The sequence below is a fragment of the Salvelinus fontinalis genome, chromosome 36 (assembly GCF_029448725.1).
Source record: "Salvelinus fontinalis isolate EN_2023a chromosome 36, ASM2944872v1, whole genome shotgun sequence".
NCBI lineage: Eukaryota > Metazoa > Chordata > Actinopteri > Salmoniformes > Salmonidae > Salvelinus > Salvelinus fontinalis.
Genome location: NC_074700.1, coordinates 17,040,682 through 17,053,997, shown reverse-complemented (window position 1 = coordinate 17,053,997; position 13,316 = coordinate 17,040,682). Strand labels below are relative to the sequence as shown.

General features: G+C 42.8%; 1 protein-coding gene across 3 annotated transcripts; it reads left to right on the top strand.

Moving 5' to 3' along the window:
- Positions 1-149: 149 nt before the first annotated feature.
- On the top strand, positions 150-13,279 carry ugt5g1 (UDP glucuronosyltransferase 5 family, polypeptide G1). 3 transcript variants are annotated; one of them, XM_055900912.1, is made up of 3 exons: positions 1,320-1,601; positions 6,784-6,910; positions 11,051-13,279. In XM_055900912.1, the coding sequence occupies exon 3, from the start codon at positions 11,064-11,066 to the stop codon at positions 12,690-12,692; it is 1,629 nt and encodes a 542-aa protein (XP_055756887.1). In that variant the 5' UTR covers positions 1,320-1,601; positions 6,784-6,910; positions 11,051-11,063; the 3' UTR covers positions 12,693-13,279. The 3 variants fall into 3 exon arrangements, with proteins under 3 accessions (XP_055756885.1, XP_055756887.1, XP_055756886.1); XM_055900910.1 differs by lacking the exons at positions 1,320-1,601; positions 6,784-6,910 and adding an exon at positions 150-244; XM_055900911.1 differs by lacking the exon at positions 6,784-6,910 and having other exon boundaries at positions 1,321-1,601.
- Positions 13,280-13,316: the final 37 nt, after the last annotated feature.

Here is a 13,316-nt window from a genome sequence, read left to right as displayed (position 1 = left end):
GAGGAGGATGGTCATCCCCTTCCTCCTCTGAGGAGCCTCCACTGGTTCAAAGACAATACAATATTTTTTACCTTGGCAATTCACTCTCTTAATGGCACACATACAGTACACACTCCATGTATCAATAGTCTCAGGGCTTAAAACGCCTCCTTTAACCTGCCTCCTCCCCTTCATCTACAATGATTGAAGTGGATTTAACAGATGACATCAATACGGGATCAAAGCTTTCACCTGGATTCACCTGGTCAGTCTATGTCATGTTTTGTACATTTTGACATTTCTTTCGTATAGAGAATTGACCTGAAAGTCTCACCTATGTGATGTTGGGTTGAACAAAGTAATTAGAGAGATTCCACATAGATTTTGGCGTCATGTAGGTACTGTTTCGCTCTTCTGTCAGTGGCTGGAGTGTCCTTGTTGCTGTGCGCACAGTCTGCTGTGCGCATAGTTGGTCAAGGTCCATTTAGATCAACACCCTGTGTCACCTTTAACCATGTTGTTCTTTGCTCTGTGTTAACGTTTGCTATCATGCTAAACTGAACCCTACTGTGCTGGCTCGGATGTTTTCTTTTCACATTGTCCTTTCCAGTAACTATAGTATGGTGGACGCGTAACCTGGCAAGTAGGCCTACAGTGCAGCTTGGCTTGGCTCAGCTTGGCTCAGTAGAGTGAAAAGGGTATTTGTGTATGCAATATCTTAGACATCTTGCCAGTCAGACATTTAACTTTGAAACGGCATTGTTCGTTAGATATTTAAGTCATTGCTGTGTATAGATGATGAAATAGAGCTGTGAGTAATAAGACACAAATTTGACTTGACAATATTTTTACAACTTTGCACTTTATTGAACGTGAAATGGATAACCGTGATGGCTGACTCAGACATTAGCAGTGATAGTTCAACGACCTCTGTAAATACCCCTCCATACAATTTGATCTTCAATTATGACTTGCTAAATTGTGATATAGTATGCTAAAATGAATGAATCTAGTAAAATAGTAACAGAATATTAATTGGGAATTCAATTTCTTTCATACTGCATTTCCTCAATCAGCGTACACATATGTTTGAGGTACCAGTAGGCCTACAGATATAGTAACTGCATAAATTAAACATCTTTATGGTCTACAACGGTTCTCAGTGAAACAGTTAAAACCATAAAAAGCTTTCTAATGGCTTCCATGTGAAATAAACAAAACACTCAAAGTTGATTCTTATTAAATGGGCAACCCTACAAATCCCTTCCACCGTGGGGGGTGAGGAGCTCAATGTTCTTTACCCGGCTGCTTAGAATACAAACTGTCCCCCAGGATGTTCGAACACGGTATTCCTCCCTCATCTTCCTTATCTAACTCAGAGGAGGAGTTAGTTGGTTGTTTGTTGGTGTGATGCTTGATTATAAAAAACAGTCCATCTGGGATCTCGTGTATTAACTAGCGACGAGGAAGAGGACAAGGGACACGGACAGTCTTTGTGTTACAGGTCACAGGGAGTTTATCATGTCTTTCACTAAACACTAACTGCGCTTCTCAGTGAAAGTGAGACTGGCTATCCGTGCACACTGCTGCTACAGTGATATGATGAGAGTGCACTTGAAGAGGTAGGAGATAGATGTATTGTATCGCTCTATGTATTGTATCTCACTATATGTTTTGTAAGTTTGGATTACCATAGTTTCTATTGCCTTGTTAGGCAAAAACATTACATAGTTACCATATATTGTTGTAGTAAAAAATATTTGAATAAGAAACCAACATGCATGCATTTTGCTTTACGGAAAGATGTACATTTTTAAACTGGATATTAGCATAAAATATGAGAAAAGGCTGGACGCTCCATGACTTTTAGAGATAATGAAATAACCACACATAACCATAATAATCATCCAAAGTAATATACTGAATTGAGGGGAATAATTTCTAAATGATGCACAGAATACTGTGAGAGTGGAGCCAGTTGATGCTGATGGATTCTAGTTCAGAAACCTCCAGTACATCAGACTATCAACAGCTTAATGTGAAATAGACACAAATTACTTATTTTAAATTCGTGACAGGCACATGAAAAAGTCCCCTTTTCGTGTGTATTAGACAATTTTCATCCCAACATTACACAATTTTCTTTCTTCATAATGCATTTGTGTACATTACACAAATTTCAATTTGTTGTGGCTAACGTTAGCTAGGCTAGCTAGGTGTCTAATGTTAGCTAGGAAAGCTAGGGGGTTAACGTTAGCTAGGCTAGGGGTTAAAGTGAGGTAACCTGCCGGCTAAGTAGTTAAAGGGTTAAGGTTAGGAGTTAGGTTAAAGGGTTAAGGTTAGGGTTATGGGAAGGGTTAGCTAACATGCTAAGTAAATGCAAAGTTGATAATTAGCTAAAATGCCAAAGTTTTCCGCGATGAGATTCAAACACACAACCCTTGGGTTGCTATACGTTCACATTATACAGCCATCTTTTCTGTCATAAGTAACCTAATGTCTTTATCTGTGCAATGTATACAAAATCATGTACTACACAAAACATATACTTTTTCATGTGCCTGTCACGAATTTCCAATAAGCAATTTGTGTCTATTTCACAATAATCTGTGATACTGGGTTGAGTACATGGTGTTCTATAGTCTAACTGTGATGTCTTGCAGCAGGGACGGGCAGCAGATAAACATGATTAACCAATGACCTGTGGTGAGGTCAGTAGCTGGGTAAGCACTGGCTATTATCAAAGCCAGATTTACTCACAAATAAACAAAGTTCACCATACAACTTCAACAACCAGAGTTACATAGGCTATTATTAACTGATATTGACAAACAATTCTCACCAAATGTAAATACCAATGTATTGCCAAGATACTCAAGCAATAGCCTCTGAAGGCCTCTGACACACTGCTCAACTCAGCTCAGTCATAGACCAATGTATCATCAACAGTTACAACTGATAGGTGGCACTAAAAGACCAATTTATAGACACATTTCATCTGAAGAATTCACAATGCAAACTCCATAGCATTTCACAACTGATTTACAATTATTCCAATGTGCGGCGCAAGCAAACACACAATAATTGTACTAATTGAAATATGCTTAAACTCTTACAGTGCATTCGGAAAGTATTCAGACCCCTTCACTTTTTCCACATTTTTGTTATGTTACAGCCTTATTCTAAAATTGATTCAATATTTTTTTGCACCTCAATCTACACACAATATAATGACAATAATGACAAATCAAAAACTAGTTTCTAGACATTTTTGCAAATGTATTTAAAATTAAAAACTTACATATTAAATTTACATAAGTATTCAGACCCTTTACTCAGTACTTTATTGAAGCACATTTGGCAGCGATTACAGCCTCGAGTCTTCTTAGGTATGACACTACAAGCTTGGCACACCTGTATTTGGGTAGTTTCTCCCATTCTTCTCTGCAGATCCTCTCAAGCTCTGTCAGGTTGGTTCGGGAACGTCACTGCACAGCTATTTTCAGGTCTCTCCAGAGATGTTCGATCGGGTTCAAGTCCTGGCTCTGACTGGGCCTCTCAAGGACATTTAGAGACTTGTCCCAAAGCCACTCCTGCATTGTCTTGGCTGTCTGCTTAGGGTCGTTGTCCTGTTGGAAGGTGAACCTTTGCCCCAGCCTGAGGTCCTGAGCGCTCTGGAGCAAGTTATCAAGGATCTCTCTGTACTTTGCTCCATTCATATTTCCCTCGATCCTGACTAGTCTCCCCCTGCCACTGAAAAACATCCCCACAGCATGATGCTACCACCACCATGCTTAACCGTAGGGATGGTGCCAGGTTTCCTCCAGATGTGACGCTTAGAATTCAGGCCAAAGAGTTCAATCTTGTTTTCATCAGCGCAAAGAATCTTGTTTCTCATGGTCTGAGAGTCCTTTAGGTGCCTTTTTGCAATCTCTAAGCGGGCTGCCATGTTCATTTTACTGAGGAGTGGCTTCCGTCTGGCCACTCTACCTCAAAGGCCTGATTGGTGGAGTGCTGCAGAGATGGCTGTCCTTCTGGAAGGTTCTCCCATCTCCACAAAGGAACTCTAGAGCTCTGTCAGAGTGACAATCGGGTTCTTTGTCACCTCCCTGACCAAGGCCCTTCTCCTCCAATTGCTCAGTTTGGCCGGGCGGCCCACTCTAGGAAGAGTCTTGGTGGTTCCAAACTTCTTCCATTTATGAATGATGGAGGCCACTGTGTTCTTGGGGACCTTCAATGCTGCAGACATTTTTGGTAACCGGACAATTCCTTTGACCTCATGGCTTGGTTTTTGCTCTGACATGCACTGTCAACTTTGGGACCTTATATAGACAGGTGTGTGCCTTTCAAATCATGTCCAATCAATTGAATTTACCACAGGTGGAATCCAATCAAGTTGTAAAAATATCTCAAGGATGATAAATGGAAACAGGATGCACCTGAGCTCAATTTCGAGTCTCATAGCAAAGGTTCTGAATATTTATGTAAATAATGTATTTTTTTATACATCTTTTTTTAAACATTTCTAAAAACCTCTTTTTGCTTTGTCATTGGGTATTGTGTGTAGATTGATGAGGATTTTTTATCTATTTAATCAATTTTAGAACAAGGCTGTAACGTAACAAAATGTGGAAAAAGTGAAGGGTAGACCTAAATGAATACTTTTTAAGTGGACTTTATATCATAAATAAGGTTTGAACAAATATTCCATGTCAAAATGTTTAAATCATTAAAAAATGCAGGTCAAAGCGTCAAAAAACTGTCCCATTAAAATGAAATTCTAGCTTGATAAATCAAATGCATTCAAAGGGATGTTGTCTATTCTCATGATTCAACAGAAGCATAATCCACAAATTGCAAAGGAACATGGATTTACGTCTACCTTTACCTTTAAATGAAGTCCATTCGTCAGTCCTTCCCTCTCAGTGACAACAGAAGCAAATGTCCATTATTTTATTCTGCATGCACACAGCAGGGAAGAATGGGTGTACTGCAGTTAGTCACATCCATTTTGTAGAAGCCAAGGCTCAGGCACCCATAAAGTGGCTGGAGAAGTCCCATTCCCACTGTATATACAAAGCAAAAGTACATGCCCAAGATGTCTAAAAGTCAGGGTAAAAACTGTGAATTTGTTATGGTATTTCAAACAAGTCTACAGTGCAGTACTCACTGTTCGTCTGCCCGACAGCTAGCAATGAGGGAGATGGTGGTTGCCTTGACTGTCATGGAATAAGCTACGTGTTGTATGCTGCCTCTGTCTGGTCTTAACTTTCATTATATTTGATGTTCCACTCTTCGAACCCTGCAAAAGGCACATTACATGATGATTCCAACGTTGAAAATGATTTGAGGCATCCGTTTGTCAGGTTGTTTCTGCTAGCTACAGTTGAAGTCGGAAGTTTACATACACGTTATCTAAGTTTATATGTATTTGGCTTTCACAATTCCTGACATTTAATCCAAGTAAAAATTCCCTGTCTTAAGACAGTTAGGATCACCACTTTGTTTTAAGAATGTGAAATGTCAGAAGAATAGTAGAGAGAATTATTTCTTTCAGCTTTTATTTCTTTCATCACATTCCCAGTGGGTCAGAAGTTTACATACACTCAATTAGCATTTGGTAGCATTGCCTTTAAATTGTTTAACTTGGGTCAAACGTTTCAGGTAGCCTTCCACAAGCTTCCCACAATAAGTTGGGTGAATTTTGGCCCATTCCTCCTGACAGAGCTGGTGTAACTGAGTCGGGATTGTAGGACTCCTTGCTCGCACATACTTTTTCAGTTCTGTCCGCAACTTTTCTATAGGATTGAGGTCAGGGCTTTGTGATGGCCACTCCAATACATTTACTTTGTTGTCCTTAACTTCTTAGAGCTAGGGGTCAGAATATATATATATTTTTTTAAATAACGTCCCCAACGTAAACGGCCATTTTCTCTGGCCCAGATCGTAGAATATGCATATAATTTACAGATTAGGATAGAAAACACTCCAAAGTTTCCAAAACTGTCAAAATATTGTCTGAGTATAACAATACTTATTCTGCAAGCAAAAACCTGAGACAATGTAACCCGGAAGGGATATTTCTTTTTTTTAATCTGTGTTCCCTGGCCCGTCTAACCTCCATTTAAAGGGGTATCAACCAGATTCCTTTTCCAATGGCTTCCTCAGGCTGTGACCAGGCTTTAGACATAGTTTCAGGCTTTTATTTTGAAAAATGAGCGAGTTTTTTCAAAAGTAGTCAGGTGTCCTCTGAATATTTCCTGCGCGCGAGAGAGGGGCACCCCATTTTCCTTTTGTCTCTTAAGCCATTTCGCCACAACTTTGGAAATCAAATCAAATTCATTTATATAGCTCTTCTTACATCAGCTGATATATCAAAGTGCTGTACAGAAACCCAGCCTAAAACACCAAACAGCAAGCAATGCAGGTGTAGAAGCACGGTGGCTAGGAAAAACTCCCTAGAAAGGCCAAAACCTAGGAAGAAACCTAGAGAGGAACCAGGCAATGAGGGCTGGCCAGTCCTCTTCTGGTTGTGCCGGGTGGAGATTATAACAGAACATGGCCAAGATGTACAAATGTTCATAAATGACCAGCATGGTCAAATAATAATAATCACAATATAAAAACGTTGTACCTGTTTCCTCCAACATCTTTACAAGGTCCTTTGCTATTGTTCTGGGATTGATTTGCACTTTCGCACCAAAGTACATTCATCTCTAGGAGACAGATTGCGTCTCCTTTCTGAGCGGTATGACGGCTGCGTGGTCCCATGGTGTTTATACTTGCGTACATTTGTTTGTACAGATGAACGTGGTACCTTCAGGCATTTGGAAATTGCTCCCAAGGATGAACCAGACTTGTGGAGGTCTACATTTTTTTTCTGAGGTCTTTGCTGATTTTCCCATGATGTCAAGAGGCACTGAGTTTGAAGGTAGGCCTTGAAATACATCCACAGGTACACCTCCAACTGACTCAAATGGTGTCAATTAGCCTATCAGAAACTTCTAAAGCCATGACATCATTTCCTGAAATTGTCCAAGTTGTTTAAAGGCACAGTCAACTTAGTGTATGTAAACCTCTGACCCACTGGAATTGCAATACAGTGAATTAAGTGAAATAATCTGTCTGTAAACAATTTTTGGAAAAATTACTTGTCATGCACAAAGTAGATGTCCCAACCATCTTGCCAAAACTATAGTTTGTTAACAAGAAATGTGTGGAGTGGTTGAAAAATGTGTTTTAATGACTCCAACCTAAGTGTATGTAAACTTCCGACTTCAACTGTAGCTAACTTTGTTCAATTCAAGGGATGCGAGCGCCAAAATATGTAGACACTCCCAAATATGCACAGCCCAGTCAATACCCACACAACATGTTTAAGCAAAAGCATGCAAGGCAGTGACTGGAGTCAGGAATGGCTGTGTGTGTCAAGGATTTGAATGAATGGAAAGAAAGGCATGAATACCTTGGGGCCTTTCCTGAAGTTTTGTTGCAGGTTTAGCAAATGTTTAGATTTTTTGCATAAAATCCCCAGAATCATAATCATTAGATTATCACAAGGGAACCACTGCCTACCCTGAATAACCTTGTGTAAGGGCTGTTGTCCTCCTCTTCCTCAGATGAGGAGAGGAGAGAAGGATCAGTGGACCAATACGCAGCATTAGGGAAATAAGCCATCTCTTTATTTGAAACGACGGCAACACGAAAACAAAACACTTATAAAATTACAAAACAAGAAAACGACATAGACGAAAACCTGAACATGAACTTACATAACTAAAACGTAAAACTCACGGACAGGAACAGACTACATCAAAACGAACGAACAGCCAAACAGTCCCGTATGGTACATACATAGACAACACAGGAGACAATCACCCACAAACAAACAGTGAGAACACCCTACCTAAATATGACTCTCAATTAGAGGAAAACGCAAAACACCTGCCTCTAATTAAGAGCCATACCAGGCAACCCAAAACCAACATAGAAACAGAAAACATAGACTGCCCACCCAAAACTCACGCCCTGACCATATACACATACATAAACAACATAAAACAGGTCAGGAACGTTACACCTTGATTGCACATCTCTGTAATAAACATTCCAGGTCAGGTCACCCATGTCCAGTGTCTGCTGCACCCGTCCAGACAGGACGGGTTCTGCAGATCCTGATGGGAGCACAGTGTAGAGTCAGGCTCTATCTAGGGCACAGGTGTCAAACTCATTCCACGGAGGGCCGAGTGTCTGCGGGTTTTCGCTCCTCCCTTGTACTTGATTGATGAATTAACATCACTAATTAGTTAGGAACTCCCCACACCTGGTTGTCTAGGGCTTTATTGAAAGGAAAAACCAAACACCTGCAGACACTAGGCCCTCCGTGGAATGAGTTTGACATCCCTGATCTAGGGTTTCAGCCCCTGAGATGTGATGCCATTGCACCAATGTCCTTTTCATTAGGCACCAAATGCAACAAAACAGCCTCAAACAAGGAGGTACTATCTGGACTTGCTCAATTAGAAACGCTTGTTTTCGTTTTCCTTTGCAAAACGTTTTGCTGCAGTGTATGCCCTAATTAATGCAACCCAGATCTAGCTAAATGGCCAAAGCTAAAGGGTGTGTGGACCAGTAGAGGCTGCTGAGGGGAGGATGGCTCATAATAATGGCTGGAACGGAGTGAATGGAATGGAATATTGATGTATTGGATACCATTCTGCCTATTCCGCTCCAGCCATTACCACAAGCCCACCCTCAGCAATTAAGGTGCCTGCAACCTCCTGTGGTGTGGACTGTGTAGTACAGTGGGGCAAAAATGTATTTAGTCAGACACCAATTGTGCAAGTTCTCCCACTTAAAAATGAGAGGCCTGTAATTTTCATCATGGGTACACTTCAACTATGACAGACAAAATGAGAAAGAAAAAATCCAGAAAATCACATTGTAGGATTTTTAATGAATTTATTTGCTAATTATGGTGGAAAATAAGTATTTGGTCAATAACAAAAGTTTATCTCAATACTTTGTTCTATACCCTTTGTTGGCAATGACAGAGGTCAAACGTTTTCTGTAAGTCTTCACAAGGTTTTCACACACTGTTGCTGGTATTTTGGCCCATTCCTCCATGCAGATCTCCTCTAAAGCAGTGATGTTTTGGGGCTGTTGCTGGGCAACACGGACTTTCAACTCCCTCCAAAGATTTTCTATGGGGTTGAGATCCGGAGACTGGCTAGGCCACTCCAGGACCTTGAAATGCTTCTTACGAAGCCACTCCTTCATTGCCCGGGCGGTGTGTTTGTGATCATTGTTATGCTGAAAGACCCAGCCACATTTCATCTTCAATGCCCTTGCTGATGGAAGGAGGTTTTCACTCAAAATCTCACGATACATGGCCCCATTCATTCTTTCCTTTACACGGGTCAGTCGTCCTGGTCCCTTTGCAGAAAAACAGCCCCAAAGCATGATGTTTCCACCCTCATGCTTCACAGTAGGTATGGTGTTCTTTGGATGCAACTCAGCATTCTTTGTCTTTCAAACACGACGAGTTGAGTTTTTACCAAAAAGTTATATTTTGGTTTCATCTGACCATATGACATTCTCAATCTTATTCTGGATCATCCAAATGCTCTCTAGCAAACTTCAGACGGGCCTGGACATGTACTGGCTTAAGCAGGGGGACACGTCTGGCACTGCAGGATTTGAGTCCCTGGCGGCGTAGTGTGTTACTGATGGTAGGCTTTGTTACTTTGGTCCCAGCTCTCTGCAGGTCATTCACTAGGTCCCCCCGTGTGGTTCTGGGATTTTTGCTCACCGTTCTTGTGATCATTTTGACCCCACGGGGTGAGATCTTGCATGGAGCCCCAGATCGAGGGAGACTATCAGTGATCTTGTATGTCTTCCATTTCCTAATAATTGCTACCACAGTTGATTTCTTCAAACCAAGCTGCTTACCTATTGCGGATTCAGTCTTCCCAGCCTAGTGCAGGTCTACAATTTTGTTTCTGGTGTCCTTTGACAGCTCTTTAGTCTTGGCCATAGTGGAGTTTGGAGTATGACTGTTTGAGGTTGTGGACAAGTGTCTTTTATACTGATAACAAGTTCAAACATGTGCCATTAATACAGGTAACGAGTGGAGGACAGAGGAGCCTCTTAAAGAAGAAGTTACTGGTCTGTGAGAGACAGAAATCTTGCTTGTTTGTAGGTGACCAAATACTTATTTTCCACCATAATTTCCAAATAAATTCATTAACAATCCTACAATGTGATTTTCTGGATTTCTTTTTCTCATTTTGTCTGTCATAGTTGAAGTGTACCTATGATGAAAATTACAGGCCTCTCTCATCTTTTTAAGTGGGAGAACTTGCACAATTGGTGGCTGACTAAATACTTTTTTGCCCCACTGTATCTGTGTCTACTGAGCATGTAGTATTTGTAATGCCTGTACTGATTCAGTACTGATGCATCAGTGAATGGAGAGGGTCTATATCGTGGGAGTGGAGGAAATTGACTGATAAGGTGCACTGTACTGAGTTCATCTCTGTATTTCATCCAGATTGAAAAACCATACAGTTATATGTAATTTAGGGAACCAATCTGTCCATAGTGGTACGAAGTGGTGACAACTCCGTTGAGATTACATCATATCGTGCATCTACTGTGTGGCTTGAAGCTTCATTCTCACAGTAGCATAACATGGGAATACTGTTTCCACACAATGTCAGAAAATGTCCCCCTCCCTTCCTTCATAACAGTTTTATCTAGGGATTCAGCATGTACAGCTTTAGATAATAACCCAGTGGACATTTGGACATCTGCCAATTGCAGAGGCTGACATGTCGACTATGGAATTTATTTTGTACAGAAAAGACAATACCTCGATAAAGCTACTTTATAGTCAGACCATGTAATCTCTTTCTCAGTCCTTGCATTCTGTATGCTAAAACTGCTCATGAAAATCAAACAATTTCTATTGTATACTTTTTCTAAATATAACATATACTATCGTAGAGAAGAGAGAACATTTTCCTGAGATCGTAAACAAACATGTTATTTTCTTGTTGTTTGTTCCCAGCTCCAATGACGTAATGGGCATGTGCGGTGGAACAGCGGTGGTCCTTCGACGAATCCTCTGCCTCCTCCTCCTCCTTGTCTTCATTCGGGGTTGCCGCAGTAACGGCATTGGGGGAGGTAGAATCCTGGTCTTCCCAGAGGATGGCAGCCACTGGCTCAACATGGAGGTCATCCTCCGAGAGCTCCACTCCAGAGGTCACAACCTCACCGTGCTGCGCTCTGCCAAGAGCTGGTACATTCCCCAGAATTCCCCTGTCTACACCTCTATCACCGTGAACCCTGCTCCTCCTCCGGCGGGCGAGGACCTGGGTCCTGACTTCTACACCATCCTGATGCAGCGCTCACTGAAACTGCGCAGGATGTTACCCGTCCTCCGTTTCCTGGAGCAGCAGAAGGACACGGCGGCCATGTTGATGATGTTTCACAGCGAGGCACTCTGCATGATCTCCAGCATCTTGGATGACTCCGTCCTCGTCGCCAAACTGAGGGTGTCCAGATTCGACCTGATGCTCACCGACCCTGCCTTCCCTGCTGGAGTGCTCCTGGCCCAATACCTGGGCATGCCCATGGTTTATAATGTCCGCTGGCTCAACGCAGGCGAGGCCCACATGACTGTCGCCCCCACGCTGCCCTCCTATGTTCCGATGTACAACTCCCTGTTCAGCGATAATATGGACCTCCTTCAGAGGACAGAGAACTTCCTGCGTTACCTGGTCATCCTCCTCCAGGAGCACCTGGTCATCCTGCCACTCTACGTCAACCTGCTCCAACGTCACTTCCCCCCTGGTGCTGACCTGCTCTCCATGCAGCGCTCGGCAGACGTGTGGCTGATGCGGGTGGACTTTGTCTTTGAGTTCCCGCGGCCCACCATGCCCAATGTGGTCTATGTGGGGGGCTTCCAGTGCCGTCCAGCTGAGCCACTTCATGCTGACCTGGAGGCCTTCATGCAGAGCTCTGGAGAGCACGGGGTGGTGGTCATGTCTCTGGGAACGCTGGTGTCCGCCCTGCCTAAGGAGGTGACCGAGGCGGTGGCCCAAGCCTTTGCCCTGCTGCCCCACAAGGTGGTGTGGAGGTTCCTGGGAGAAAGACCCTCTTCCCTGGGGAACAACACCCTGCTACTGGACTGGCTCCCCCAGAACGACCTCCTGGGCCACCCCAAAACCCGTGCCTTCGTGGCTCACGGAGGCACCAACGGCCTGTATGAGGCCATCTACCACGGGGTCCCTGTGCTGGGCCTGCCGCTCCTCTTCGACCAGTTTGACAACGTCCTGCGACTGCAGGTGCGCGGGGTGGCACGAGTGCTGGAGGCCGCCACTCTCACCACAGAGGACTTTCTGGAGGCCCTAAGGGATGTGCTGGAGAATAAGTCCTACCGCCACAACATGCAGAAGCTCTCTGGCCTGCACCGCGACACGCCCCTGTCCCCGCTCGCCAGTGCCACCTTCTGGATTGAGTACGTGATGAGGAACGGTGGAGCGTCCCACCTGCGCACCGAAGCCTACAGCCTGCCCTGGTACTCCTACCACAGCCTGGACGTGGCGGCGCTGCTCCTGGCCCTCGGCGGGGCCTCTCTCTGGGCATCAGTCTATGTCTGCAGCAGGCTGTGCTGCAGGAGCTCCAGGAGGAAGACCAAGCTAGAGTGAGACATGAATCTAAAGATGGGCCAAGATGGGTATTTTAGATGTTGTACGTATTTGACCATCAATTGGCACTTTTCTGTCAACGATTTTAAAAATTGCTCAAACGAATCTTGAGAACATTTTTACAAATTCAAAAAATAACTCAAGTCCACCATAAATACATAATAACATTAAAAGGGAAGTACATGACTCAATAAAAACTGAGGTAAAGTTATTTATATTCAGACTGGCCTTAGGGAATGTGGTGCCCTGGAACTGTCAGATTATGTATTGGATTTCAGTCTGGTGAGGGAAAGTACAAGATGACAAAGATAACACTCTCCTCTCTATGATATCATGTGTTAAAAATACAGCCTAGCCAACATTGTCTCACACTCCCATTCTCCTCAAACAATTTGAATTGTGTAGTTGTAGCTTTTCCCTGTGCCTGAGCTACAAAGTAAACTTAGGGGAAATTATGACTATACTGTATACCACAGTCGTACACAGTCAACAAATATGTTTGTTCAAAGGAAAAATATATGTCATACTCATACTTTTCCACCTAAAAACCCCAGTAAGAAGTCTCAATAAAGATGTAATTATTGTCATCCGAATAGAGTCAATTAACATTACACACTCTCCTTT